The sequence below is a fragment of the Aureobasidium subglaciale genome (assembly GCF_000721755.1).
Source record: "Aureobasidium subglaciale EXF-2481 unplaced genomic scaffold scaffold_19, whole genome shotgun sequence".
Classification (NCBI taxonomy): domain Eukaryota; kingdom Fungi; phylum Ascomycota; class Dothideomycetes; order Dothideales; family Saccotheciaceae; genus Aureobasidium; species Aureobasidium subglaciale.
The window spans coordinates 67189-80404 of record NW_013566976.1 but is presented as its reverse complement, the minus strand read 5'-3'; the positions used below and the strand labels follow the sequence as shown (position 1 = coordinate 80404).

At 49.6% G+C, this 13216-nt stretch overlaps 7 protein-coding genes across 7 annotated transcripts; 2 read left to right on the top strand and 5 right to left on the bottom strand.

The window, feature by feature from the left end:
• Window positions 1-417: 417 nt before the first annotated feature.
• On the bottom strand, window positions 418-1277 carry AUEXF2481DRAFT_361214 (uncharacterized protein). The gene has a single exon (XM_013485986.1). It carries the CDS (start codon window positions 1077-1079, stop codon window positions 636-638), a length of 444 nt encoding a protein of 147 aa, XP_013341440.1. The 5' UTR covers window positions 1080-1277; the 3' UTR covers window positions 418-635.
• Window positions 1278-1292: 15 nt separating this feature from the next.
• On the top strand, window positions 1293-2957 carry AUEXF2481DRAFT_42503 (uncharacterized protein). The gene is made up of 2 exons (XM_013485895.1): window positions 1293-1746; window positions 1810-2957. Exons 1-2 carry the CDS (start codon window positions 1341-1343, stop codon window positions 2829-2831), a joined length of 1428 nt encoding a protein of 475 aa, XP_013341349.1. The 5' UTR covers window positions 1293-1340; the 3' UTR covers window positions 2832-2957.
• Window positions 2958-3146: 189 nt separating this feature from the next.
• Window positions 3147-3667, top strand: AUEXF2481DRAFT_81855 (uncharacterized protein). The gene has a single exon (XM_013485969.1). It carries the CDS (start codon window positions 3281-3283, stop codon window positions 3614-3616), a length of 336 nt encoding a protein of 111 aa, XP_013341423.1. The 5' UTR covers window positions 3147-3280; the 3' UTR covers window positions 3617-3667.
• Window positions 3668-5790: 2123 nt separating this feature from the next.
• AUEXF2481DRAFT_361221 (uncharacterized protein) lies at window positions 5791-6733 on the bottom strand. Its single transcript, XM_013485985.1, has 2 exons — window positions 6452-6733; window positions 5791-6387 (listed from the first exon to the last, which is right to left on the bottom strand). The coding sequence occupies exons 1-2, from the start codon at window positions 6643-6645 to the stop codon at window positions 6114-6116; spliced, it is 468 nt and encodes a 155-aa protein (XP_013341439.1). The 5' UTR covers window positions 6646-6733; the 3' UTR covers window positions 5791-6113.
• AUEXF2481DRAFT_42499 (uncharacterized protein) lies at window positions 6577-7439 on the bottom strand. The gene has a single exon (XM_013485894.1). The coding sequence runs from the start codon at window positions 7048-7050 to the stop codon at window positions 6823-6825; it is 228 nt and encodes a 75-aa protein (XP_013341348.1). The 5' UTR covers window positions 7051-7439; the 3' UTR covers window positions 6577-6822.
• Window positions 7386-8225, bottom strand: AUEXF2481DRAFT_7184 (uncharacterized protein; the record flags this gene model as incomplete). The annotated part of the gene is made up of 1 exon (XM_013485823.1): window positions 7386-8225. One exon carries the CDS (start codon window positions 8223-8225, stop codon window positions 7386-7388), a length of 840 nt encoding a protein of 279 aa, XP_013341277.1.
• Window positions 8226-8894: 669 nt separating this feature from the next.
• On the bottom strand, window positions 8895-12773 carry AUEXF2481DRAFT_31684 (uncharacterized protein; the record flags this gene model as incomplete). Its single annotated transcript, XM_013485858.1, has 4 exons — window positions 8895-9404; window positions 9451-9458; window positions 9513-10571; window positions 10742-12773. The coding sequence occupies 4 exons, from the start codon at window positions 12771-12773 to the stop codon at window positions 8895-8897; spliced, it is 3609 nt and encodes a 1202-aa protein (XP_013341312.1).
• Window positions 12774-13216: the final 443 nt, after the last annotated feature.

Sequence of the window (13216 nt, the reverse complement as noted above, 5' to 3'; positions counted from 1 at the left end):
GTCTACGGATTGTTCAACTTAGCAAGATGTACCGGTATGGGAGAAAAGACTGCGACGAAGACTCTGGTGGGCCACATTTGTGATTGATAAATGGACATTGCCTACCGCTGGCCTCGCCAGTCATATCAATTCTAACGCTTTTGATGTCTTGCCTTTGACGAGCGGCGATTTCGAGTCCAAAGGACAGGCATCTGCTCATCCAGTTTGTACCGTGAGTGATTCAGTGGCTGCCAGGTCGACCTTCCAGCAGCTGGTCGAGCTTACAATCATTCTGTCGGGTATTCTCGAGACCTTCTATACCGTGCGTACATCGAAAGCGACTGCCACAAATCTATCTATCTTTCTAGACCTGGCCAAGCCGTTGCGAGGTCGACTTGAAACATGGGAAAGCTCCTGGAACGAATTCGTCGAGCTTGACAGATCGGCTGTCACTGATCGATTCAGACTTGACCGGACGGTATCCGCCACTCTCGCCCATCATGCTGTCAGGATGCTGTTATACTCCGCCCTCTTAATAAAACACCGAAATCTGTCGAGCAGAACGAGCACGAGCGGGTAAGGCAAGAGGCCGAAGAGCGGTGCATCAAAGTTGTACATTTTTTGGAGAATCTTCCATCGAGAGCGCGGAGCGCCTACTAGCACAAGTGTATGTTGATGTGGTTGAGAATACCCGCCCTCGATGCGAAGCTGATAATCCTTGCAGTCTTGCCGAGCAATTTTGCTATCGCTCCATCGCTCCTGACAAGAATATTGGTCATAGTGACGACACGAACAGAGTCCAGTCGGCTGACCGAGTTGACCAACAGATGGCGATGGCTACTTAGAACGGCGAGAGGGGACATTGAAAGTGTCATGATGAGCCTCACATTGCTACGTCTTGACAGAACCTTGCTCAATAGCCGAGGACAGCTTCCATGAAATACTGTACAGCTACGCGGTTCACATCTGTTCACTCGTCTGGGGTATCTGGCGAGTCGTATACTGTGCAGTTGACGATAGTCGGGATCTGCAAAAATCAACAACCAATGCTGTGGGGATGACCCTGTTCGCTCTTCACTCTGACAAGAGAAGCACAACATAGCGGACTCTTTCCAACGGACAATCGCTCTGTAGTGTGATCAATCGTCTTTTGTATGGAGGCTAATTGTTCAGTCAAAATAAACCTCTAGCGGGCTTCGCCTTGCGAGAATCATTTTGGAAGACGACGAAAGCAACGGAGCCGAGGCATGCCAGGCTTCAACCGCGGTTGTTGAAGTCCCTCATCATCTCCTGCAACACTCATCCCGTCGCGTGTCTTTTCCTAAAGTAACAAACTACAAACTCGTGACACTTCTACTATCATGAACGACATAACGTTTATATCCATCTCGTTACCACAAGGAGTCGCCATCCAAAGCACCTCCGCAGATACTCCAGCACCATCTCCCTCATCACGCCAACCCACCGACCTAGAACTACTTTCCCCCACCAGCAACCATGATCGAACCCTTGCCCCCACAGACGGCGGCCTTGCAGCCTACAAACTCCTCGCTGCCGCTTTCGTATTCGAAACATTACTCTGGGGCTTTCCACTGTCTTTTGGTGTATTTCAGGAATACTACTCTAAAACACCTGAATTCGCAAAGTCGGGATACATCTCTGTGGTTGGCACTGTGGCTTCTGGATTGGGGTATTTGGGGGCTCCGGTATCTATGCTGTGTTTACAGAGGTTTGGGAGGTGGAGGCGAGAGATGATTTGGGTGGGGTGTAAGTGATCTTTCGTGGGTGAGCTGCTGGTGAGATAAGGATGAGCTGATATGTAGGTCATAGGGCCAATCTGTATTCTTGGCCTAGTAGCTGGATCTTTTGCGTCAAGTCTGGAAGCTCTAATTCTATCTCAAGGAGTAGCTTATGGGCTTGGCTTTCTGGTCTTCTATTATCCCATCTTGTCTATGGTGGATGAGTATTGGGTTGCAAAGAGAGGAATGGCTTATGGTATCTTGTGTGCTGCATCTGGCTTCTCTGGCGCATTCATGCCATTTCTATTGCAGACACTGCTGCAACAGTATGGATTTAGGACTACTCTGAGAGCTGTGGCTGTTGCTCTCATAGTACTCACAGGTCCGCTGATTCCTTTCTTGAAAGGCAGATTACCAGTCTCGAGAAATGCGACAACAAGAAAGATCGACTGGATGTTCCTACGCTTACCTGCCTTTTGGATCTTCTCGTCTGCGAATTTATTGCAAGGATTCGGCTATTTCTTTCCCGGGCTCTACCTTCCCTCTTTTGCATCATCTTTGCAACTCTCTCCCAAAACAGGACCAATGCTCTTAGCCCTGATGAGTATTTCTCAGGTCCTCGGACAATTCACCTTTGGCTTCCTGTCTGACCGCAACAATATTTCCACCACTTTCCTTGCCGCTGTCAGTATATCTATTGCAGGCGCGTCAACACTAGGACTTTGGTACACTTCCACTCATCTCCCTACTCTTGTGATCTTCAGCCTATTGTACGGATTTTTCGCAGCAGGCTTCACAGCTCTTTGGGCAAGGATGACGTCTTCCATGACCTCCGATCCAGCTGCCTCACCAATGGTCTTTGGCCTGCTGAATTTTCAGAAGGGCGTAGGAAATGTGCTTGCCGGACCAACTGGAGGATTACTGGTTGCAGGTCAGCAAGAGGTGTCGGAACCACAGCGATATAGACCAGTGATTTTGTTTACGGGTGTTTGCTTGTTGGCCAGTTTTGGTGTAATGTGTTTAGGATGGTTGAAACGTCTGACCGTTATGTTGGAGGAGCGACCACAGGCTTCAGCCGGGGATCATGTTGCTTCCTCCCTGCTCACGGGCTGAAAATCCAGCATCGCTCATACTCCTGTCCTCTAGGCACTTCGAATTTCTCAATCTTGCCGTACAGCTCGGTCTTCGTCGTCGGGCTTCGCCGATGTAATGAAAGAAATGTATGTTTTACATATTATGGCCGGCATGAGGATGTCATGTATGCAATGAGCGTTTCGTCTCGGCGGTAGCCACTTCCACCTCCCGGCGCTCCTGATCAAAAGCAATCTTAACGTCGTCGCATGGGTTCTAAGCTGGTGATCTAGAATATGATAGGTGGTTTCTTTGTTCTCAATTCTTGAGATTGACTGCCAGCCTCAGGTCTCGGTTCTCTTCCAAGCTTTGACTTTGTTCAAGTCCGCATCCGGCTACATTAATGAATTGGACCAAACGATGATTATGTCGCAGATGCAGTATCTTACAAGCCGACGATATAAGGTGTCAGATTTCTTAACCGTTGCGACATGTCCAAATACCTGAAAGATCTCGTGGTTAGTCTTACAGACTCGACAATAGCTTTTGACGACACCATAATTGCCATCGGTATCGAAGAGCTAAACGCAAAAGGCTTTGTCAATCTCCCTGACTCGGAGTTCCCTGTTATCCCGAAGTTCGAGCTCAAAGCAGAAGAACATTTAACTGGAGCTTTTATCCGAAAGGCGCGAGGTTGGGAACCTGTTGTTTCCTCAATCCACCTGATTCTCCGACCGCGGGTATGGAAAAACATATCCACGGAAGACTACGACCTTGTCACTCCCGCTTTGAAGTTGGCTAGTCGGATTCTGGATGCTTTCAAATAGATGTAGACGAGGGACTGGTGGTCTTGTTCAGTATACTAGCTAGCAACCGAGATGTAAAGTAAGTATCACTGACGATCCAATGTTCCTCACACCTTCTTCGCTGTACGAAGCTATCGTCGGAGGCATTCAGAGCAAACAATGGAATGAATTCATCAACAAAGGAACAAAGAGAGGAAAATATGTCTGCAACCGTCTCTATTCGAGCAAAGAAGACAGCAATACTTGGACAGCAGCTCAATTTGACGGCTCCAAGCATTTGACTGAGCAGACCCCTGGATCACATATGGAGGAATGGCGCCATATAAGTTTCAAAAGTTTGATCAGGCTACACAACGCATGTTTGTCTAAGCCACTCTCGACAAGTCATTTCACCATACATTGACATATATCAGAGCATGTTTGATAGGAATTATGCGTTCCGTCAGCCTGCTGTCACACTAACCTGGACGAGGGGGTTCAAAAGACTGATTGGTATGGTAAGGCATTCTGCTAGTGCCGCACCGGTGCAAATTTGCTAATTATGCCATCTGCTTCCCCAGAGTCATGGGAGATCTTGAGAGAATGCTACACCACTCGTAAATGTCTACCCAGCTGTGAGCAGAAACTGTACTCCGAGTGTCATCTCCCGCTTGTCCGCCAGCCCAGATATCGGAAGCCCGACGACGGTGCTGAGGTCTGGTAGGTCTGATCTCTGGAAACCGCTGGAAAAGTCTGTGCCCCAGAAAGTCGAGGACCAGATGTAGAGCATCTACCATATTGACTCCATGAGCGCTCATCAGTGGTCTGTGGAGCTCGTTGACAAGCAAGACGCTGTGACTATTCCGACTGATGGGCGTATGTAGGATCAGTACATCTCTGCTGTGCGGGTAGAGGACGAGCGCGGCGTCTGATTCTGTTAGTAGGAGGATATACGTGACTAAAACATTGAGACTCGCCCTTGATAGCTGCACGCAATGCAAGAATGTCTGACATTGTGACTGAAGAGCGACTTGGAAAGACAACAGGTTGTTGTTGTTGTTGTTGACTAGGCCATCAGCCCGGGACGCTGAAGTCAGCAATATATAGAAGATTTCCAGCAATTGTTTGTTACTTTGACAGTCGATACGACTGTGTCGTGTCTACGAGGCGGGTAAAAGATGATTGGACTGCAACCTACCCAACCAAGAAAGTGCGGTGAGGACATTCAGCGCCACGGACTCGTCATGATGGCATGGATGTAATCCATGACCTGCCGTCAGACCGTATCTCCTTGGCGCTCTCTGTCACCAACCTATACTGTACACAAGACCGTTGGAAATGTAAGTGAGAGGAGACAAGTAGTGAGCGTAGGCAGGGAAGCGAGCGAGACAGACAAGAAGACAAGCAATTGACACAGACAGCGAGGGGAAGTAGTGAACATAAACTGGGACAGCAGTGAAGCGTCTCCAGTGAAAGCATCGTGATGAAGCAAAAAATGTGTATGCAAACAAGTGATTGATTGTCAGCCTCTCAACGAGGGAATTGAAGTGAAGTCATGGCTCGAAAGTGAGCGAACATGAACTTCCAAACGCGTGCGCGACCAAAAACAACAAAAACAACAACAGTGGGTATTTTCCAACTCCGCGCTCCCTGTGATTCGAAATCCTCTCTGCCTTCCCTCTTGATGATAGTCTTGATGGTAGTGTGATGCTCAAACGCTGGTGTCGCGAGCCATGATCTTGAGTACCTCTTCAATGGAACCACCACTGGCGCGGGCAAGAGTGGCACGATGAGGGCCGACGACGACGTAGACAGTGTAGAGGGCTAGGTCGCCGCGCTTCATGACAGAGGTTGACATGACAATGTTCTCGAGATGAATATTTTCAAGAGACATTCACTGAGGACATCAACGACAAGAACAACAAGTGGATGGCGCATCAGGGAGGAGAATGGAGGCATAAGTCAGGGGCGGAGCATGGATCGAAAGCGCTTACGCATGATCAAGTCGCGCAAAGCCTGGATGGAAGACATCTTGGTTGTTTTGAGTTGATATGTGTTGATTGTTGTGGTTGAGGATTGAAGATGATAGATGATTGAAAGACTTCGAAGAGTGGATGTTATATGCGTGTGAGGCGGTTATGGTTTGTTTGTGGATGTTTTGAGGATGGATGTTGTGGTTTTGAGGGAGGAAAAGGCTGATTATATAGCTCTGACACGGAGCGACGGTGATCCTGCTCCGAGTGATCTTTTCGGTGATCTTGCTGTCGATGATTACGGGTCCGGTGACCCTGAGAGCACTGACCCGACTGCCGGTGATCTGACGGCATGCTCACGGAGCTCGACGGAAAGGTTTAGAATGTTGAAGCTTTCGGGCTCGGCGCGGACTCCTGAATGTGATCGTGCAAGAATACAGCGGGTTCGGATTTAATCTCAACTAGGAAGCAACTATGCCTCGCTGCACCCTCGCCACTCCTCGAGAGTTGTACGAATGGTATACTCCGATCTGAATATTACCACATCCGCACTACATATTAGAGACCTATGCACACGGACTGATGTACAGAAGCGTCGCGTACGACTTAGAGCTGAGGACACCAGCGTCTTCACCAGAAAGGCCGCGAACGAGTATAGCATCGGTCTCTTTTATCAGTTCCTCGGTCATCGATTGGTTGCGCTTCACAAACACAGTAATGATATGTCGAAAAGCAGCGGCGTGCTGTACGACTTCGCGCCTAGAGCGTGCCACCTTGACTTCGCCGGACTTCAGACCTTTCAGAGCGAATGCGTCGATCTTCTTCTGACAGTCTTCAGTTCTGCATACGTGCATCAGTCACACGATCTTGGGTCACAGATTGGTACATATTATGAGCTCCGTACCTGTCTTCGTACTCGACATCAATCTCTCCTCGTAAGATTCTCATACAGAGGTGAAAGGTTTCGTCCAGGCCAAGGCCGACTTTGTCAAGCTTGTTGGAGCCGAACACTGCTAACGTCAATTCTTTAAGGATGACTGCTTCAATGTCTTCGAGCGAGGCTTTGCTGGAGTCGATGAAGGCAGAAATTTCGTTCATGACCTGTTCAGCAGCACCGAACTCGATCTTCACGTCAAGCTCCGTATCAACAACTGAATGATCCAATCGCCATCGATCATCATACACACGGTGACCTTCCTCCAGCCGGAGAGTGAAGGCTCCTGCGCTGTCATCTCGAGTCAATCCCTCTACTGCCCAATGAGAATCTCCCTGTTCTCACCTTGATGAAGCTGTCTGCGGAGCGGCAGAGCTACGAATTGATGGTGGCCATCCCTTGCTAAATGAACCTTCCAGACAAGAAGTCAAACGTAAAACAGAGGATGATTGCGTGGATGCGCTTGCTGGGGCAGTGTCCTTGGCAGAGTCGATCTTCAAGCCTGGGAAGGCATCCTGAAGAGAGGCTCTCTTGTTCTTTCTGGATCTTGGCGAAAGATTTTCATCCATAGCTGTCGTCTCTGGAGTCTACGATGGACGGTACATCAAGGCGGGAGGGCCTCAATATATCGTCGCGAAAGCTTGTCATTCTAGTTAGTATAACAATATCGGAAGTTTGTCAGCACGTCAAGGACAATGGGAAAGAAAGAGCAAACTTGTAGACTGAAATGCACTTTGAAATCCTGTGAGAAGGCAAATAAGAAAGTCTGTGATTTCGTGATGCAATAATATGCTGATTGTTTGGAAAAGGTCTGCTACCACATCTCTCGAGCAGATGATTGCGCTGGATGGACTTTGCCGCAATGCACGATGCTTCTAATCGCAGGCTGCTTCTGGCCAAAGCGTTAATTGTGCGCGCTTAGTGGTAGGGTCACAAGCCAAGCTGCGTTGCAGAAAGCACCATTATCCCCCTGTATAGCAGCATTGATGAGGAGTGTTTCTTGCGCTTTGTTGCTCTTGCAAACAATATTCCATCGATCATGTTTGCTGACGCTTGCTGGCTGAGAAGCTCGAGGGTGCTTGTCATCCCATGTGATCGTTTGCGCCCCGTAGCCCTCATGGATGTGTTCAAAGCAGTGCAGCATGGGCTTGACGCGTTGAAGAGCGCGAAGAGTGTGTTCGCAGCCGACATTGTCTTGAGGACAAAGATCTAGTATGCCTTTTGGCGGTCCATGCGTCATAAATATGTCGACAGGAGACTGCAGATCAGTGAATCTGTCGTGAGAAGGTACTGATCCAAAGGCCCAGTCGCCAAATGCAGGCGAGTATAGGGAGACGTAAATTGAGAAGGAGGCGCCATTTTGGAGGGTGAAGTGGTGCGTGCCTTCGTCTAAGTATATGACACCAGCGTCCCTTGCTAGAGGACTCTTCATGATAGCTACAGCTTGGTCATGCTCTTCCGGCTCGTCGCCGCCTTCCTCGTCAAGATGCTTAAGCCAGTAGTCACCATCAAGCTCAAGATCATGGTTACCGGCGATGACTAGCTTGAGCTCTGCTTCTATTTCCCCTAGCATCTTGAGAGCCTTACGGAGAGATCCATGTCCTCCGACTTGAGTAAGATCACCGCAGTGTAACAAGACATCAACTTTTGGTAGAGGTAGCCGAAAGGCGTGGTCAGTGTTCACATGGATATCCAGCCCATGAGTGTCGGAGATTGCGAGAAATCTTGTGTTGACGGCCGGCATGATGTAGTTCGTTGTTCTGTTGTTGGTTGCGGGAGTCTTGAATATGGAAGCGTGAATTAGAAGTGTTGCGAAGTTATGCGAGTAGCATTCAGCAGAACGAGATCTTGTTTGTCGCAATTTGTGACTCATTCCAATCTTTGGGAAGCCTTGCGGAGCACGCGCAAGTTTTCACGCGATACTGAGTGAGCGCACTTTGTCTTGCTTGGTCGATTGAGGACAGCAACAAACGCGCTCAGTACCGCGAGTGACAACCCATATCATACTGCAACCTCACATCCTTGCTTTCGTGCGGACTGTGTGCGTTTTGTTTCCATCTTGATTGCATACAAGCAGAGAGCCATTGTCACTTGCACAAATGCCAAGTCCAGACCTTGGGACGATACTGCGTTGGATCATGCTGCTCTCAGATGGATACATAGGGACCAAAGCCGTGTCCTGCGATCAAAAGCCACCGTTAGGAGTCTACGACCAATCTCAGATTGTTGAGACAGCCAGAGTTCTCAGAGCTACTATGACTCGGACCATCACGCTGTTCAAAAGAAGTAATCGGACAGAGAGAGCAGTTCGGACTGACCTCATGAAAAACATAAAATCGTGACATACAGCAAGGAAATTTAGTATGCTGGTCCTGTTGTCTCGTTTGGTCCGGCTTGGTTAATCTGCGTCGTCTTAGGCTTTATCCAAGCTGGGGGCAGTCTGCATAGACCCTGAGAGAGGATGCATGACTGCATTGCCAGAGTCCCGTGGCTCAGGTGATAGCGATGGTCTCGCTTCCACTTGATCGTCCTTGTCGCTCGGGTGAAGGGCAGAGTTCGTCCTTGCAACCAATTTCCGCATCTGGGGAACCAGCTCCGGGATACGGAAGGGCTTGGTGACTACGGAGTCCATGCCAGCCTGCATCATGACTGCAATCTGCTCACTCCTCGCATTTGCTGTCACGGCAATGACTGGGATGTGTCCGACGAACTCTTTTACAACTTCGCGAGCTCTGATTTCTCGGACACATGTTATGCCATCCATGACAGGCATCTCTTGATCCATGAGAACCACGTCCAGAGCGACTGGTGCGTCTTTGGGGGAGGAAGAGAAGACGGAAGTCGCGAGGAAGGTTAGTGCTTCTAATCCATGATTGGCAATGTGAACAATGCAACCCTGCTTCCGGAGCTGTTGCGACATGACCTAAAACTATCAGCACATATGCCAGACCGGTACTTGACAAACTCACTCGTTGATCTACAACAACGCATTAGTACAAGACCAAGAAAATTGACCAGAGGAGCAACTTACTAATCAGATTATCCTCTACGACAAGAACGTGCAGTGACCTCTCCAGAACATCTCGTTTGGATGGAGACTGGAGTCTTGTGTATGACAACGCCCGCGTCGGCTTGGCAGGACGTGAGTTGGCTGCATTGTCTAGTCCCACATCTTGGGGCATAGCTGTGGAACCAGTGACTGGCGTATTCCAAACATGCTGAAGAGCGACAGGTGACTCGGGGGTAGATGTGACGTCTCGCGGGCACCGGCGAGCACGTACATAAAAGGCGAATGTGGTGCCATGACCAAGACCAGGGCTACTGACACCAATCTGGCCTCCCTGCAGCTCACACAGTTCTCGACTGATGAACAAGCCCAAACCACTACCGCCATATTGCTTGTACGTCTTGGGACTGGCTTGAGAGAAGCGCTGGAATAACAGACTCATCTCCTCATCACTGAGACCTCTGCCAGTATCCTGCACGGCAATCTGGAGATAGATGTCCTTACCTTGACCCCACTCTGCGGACAAAGAAGTCGAATTCTCATGTCTTATCGTGCGTGGCTGGATAAACGCAAGCTTGTGACGAGATCCCGTCGGCTTGACATATGAAGCGCCAAGGTAGATTGTCAGGCCGCGTTTGTCAGAGAACTGGGTGAACTTGATGGCGTTGGTGAGAAGGTTGATGACTACCTGTAGCAAGCGGCTTGGATCCAGCATAATATATTCGCAAGAGTTCATAATGTCGTAATAGCTCGTCTCAATCTCTAACTCGGCCTTGACCGAAGCCCTTGCAAGCTCAGCCTCGTACATCTTAAGCACTCTGCCTACAAGTTGTGGAGGTGAGACTTTATCAGGAGTTATGACCAGCAAGTTTGAGTCAAGCTTCGATAGACACAATATGTCATCGACTATGCACTTCTGGTGTGAGGCGCAGAGGATGATCGTTTGTGCAGAGTCAAGGATGCCATCGAGCATCTCGGTGTCGCCCTTCCGGCGTGGTCCTTCGTCATCGAGCGTTGTGATGATACCATCTGCAGACTGAAGAATAGCGCTCAGTGGATTTCTCAACTCGTGAGACACCATGTCTGAAATTAAGATACAATTAGCCAGTGTTCATCAGATAATGCAATACAATACTTGTTCAGCCAATCAACTGATGATTCGACATGGATGAAACAGCTTCCTGGATCCCGTTTCATCCTGCCAATCAGAAACTCAAGCTGGTTTACTGAGGTTTTGCCTTCGTCTTACGTACCGATGAAGTTTTCTGAGGCGCGTTTTGTCTCCAACGCCTCCTGAAGTCGACTTGATAGAAGAGTCTCCGTGTAGTGGCGGAAGGATGTGTCATGTAGCCAGGCATGAATGAAGAGCAAACCACCATTCTCGTCCTGCTCTGTCACTACGTTGTTCATGAGCCATGTCTCTCCAGTAAGCTCACTTCCAGTAGCCCTGTCGACAGAGCGCCAAGGTCTCAGAGCCCTATACTCTACAATGGCGGAAGTTTTTTTCTGCTCCAACAAATCTTTCCAGACCAGCTCGATGGCTGGAATATCGTCGGGGTGGACGTTCTGTCGCCATGTCGCCTTTTTATCCCACAGCTTCTGCCAGTCGAATTCTCGCGGCACACCAATCAACTTCAGGTACTCGTCGTTGCAATAGACGGGTTTACCATCTGGACGGAAGGTGCAAATACCGATCGGTGCTGATTGAGCCATTCGAGTGAACCGTTCCTCATTGCGCGCTGCCGCGAGTGTGCTGATCTTCAGTTGTGTTGAAAGACTGTCGTGAATCTCTTCGAATCTTGCTTGGTTCAGCAGCGAACTTGCCTTTGTCAGCACATCCCGTAGGTTGTGTGCAAATTGTAAAGAATCTTCGTTGAAAGGTCGTCGAGGATTCAAACCGATAACGAAGAAGGCGAGTGCGCCCGCAGCATTGATCTCGACTGGCATCACGCAAACCGCTTCGATAGGGTCGTCCCAACCTCGACCAGGTATCGCAGTGGCGAGATCAGCAGGCAGTGTGTTATCATGACGACGTAGAATCACAGTCTTCCTCGTGACGGTCGCCTCACGGCAAGCTCTGGCCAGGCCATATACGGACTTCCTGTCTGTCAAGTCAAAGGTCGTAGGAATGGCGGCGTTGTTCTGGTCGATACCCATGGAGCCATGTAGTTGATACTGCCTCAAGGAATTTGCCCACGAGCTTGATACTGACGACGTGCTGTCTTCTTCGTTGGAGTATATCAGTGCAAAAGGCACGTCTTCCGGATATGGCTCGAAGGAGCTCAGGCATTGTTGCCAAATCTCCGATAACGTGGTACATGTAGCGACCTGCTCTTTGAGCTTCTCTACCACGTCTCCTCTGCGCTGGTTGATGACGTGACGTGTCAGTTCGACCAGTGAATCGATCGCGCCAAGAGCATATCCTTCGGCGCCGATGATCGGGAAGATAATGAAGTTCCAGTAGGTCTCCTCGAGAACGCCATTCCTTTCCTGGAAGGACAGCTCTTTCGTTGACTTGATAGCCTTCCCTTCTGTCAGGGCGGGCTGGAACAACTTCGACATCTGAGGCCAGATCTCAGTATGGACTTCGGCGCAACTCTTTCCCATGGCATAAGGATGTCTCTCCGCAAGAATACGAGCACAGGGCTCGTTGTATATCATGCTGAGCTGCTCCCCCCAGACTATGATACGAGGGTCAGGGTTGGTACATATGCTGAGGACCATTGAGCTCAGACGACCTGGCCAATTCTTGATTGGTCCTATTGGCGTGGAGGACCAATCGAAGTTTTTGATAAACTGGATATGAGGAGAGAGACCCGGTATATCGAACTTGGTCCAGTCTAGGAGCTTGGCGGACTCGGTTGGGGGCGGTGTCAGTATGGTCCATTCTGGTGCCTTCTGCATGCTCGTGCGGCCGCGTTGGGGCAGTGGCTCAATTTGCGCAGGCTCATCAGTGATTCCTGCATCGACTACCTGTGCACAATATACCACCCACCATTTGCCGCCGACCAGCGTACGTTTCCATGCTCTTCCTGAGTAGATCGATACATTCTCGTCCTTTTTCGACCGATCGACCAGAGACGCAGACCAGGTTCTGAACGTATCCGGTGGAGACTGGCTGGCCAAGAACGCGTCGAGGGCAGTGTTTGTAAAGACGACATTGTGCCACTGATGAGTCTCGTCTTCCGTAGTTGGTCCTAAGACAAAGGTTGGGCGGTCGTCGTCTCGTAGAAGTTCTAGTATGCCCACGTCGGCAAGCCGCAGAGCGCGTAGCGAGGCCGACATTAAAGCTTCGAGTGAGATTTGTCGTAGATGGTAACCCCTCAACCTCTTGTCACGTCGCCAGGAACGTTCCACTGGCGAAGAGGTGGAGCCTGCAAGCAAATTGCAGGACCAGACGTGCCTGAACAACGGTTGGAGACCTGGTTGTGTTCCCACGTGCGATTCTCATTTCTCCAAAATGTCACCAGCTGGTGATGACGATTGAGTCCAAAGACTCGATCTTTGGCCGACTCCGCATTTCTTGTTCATCACGATTCCAATGAGGTTTTGAAAAGAGTCCATTACCGATCCCGTTGCCGTTTCGAGCTTAATCTTTGGGACCCTTGATGACATCAGACATGGCGAAAATGGACAATAGGAGGAGCTGAGTCCGTCAATCTCTGCTCTCGTCCGCAAGGCTTTACAATCATGGAGTCTAACATAGCCATACACAACCTTCGTGCGTT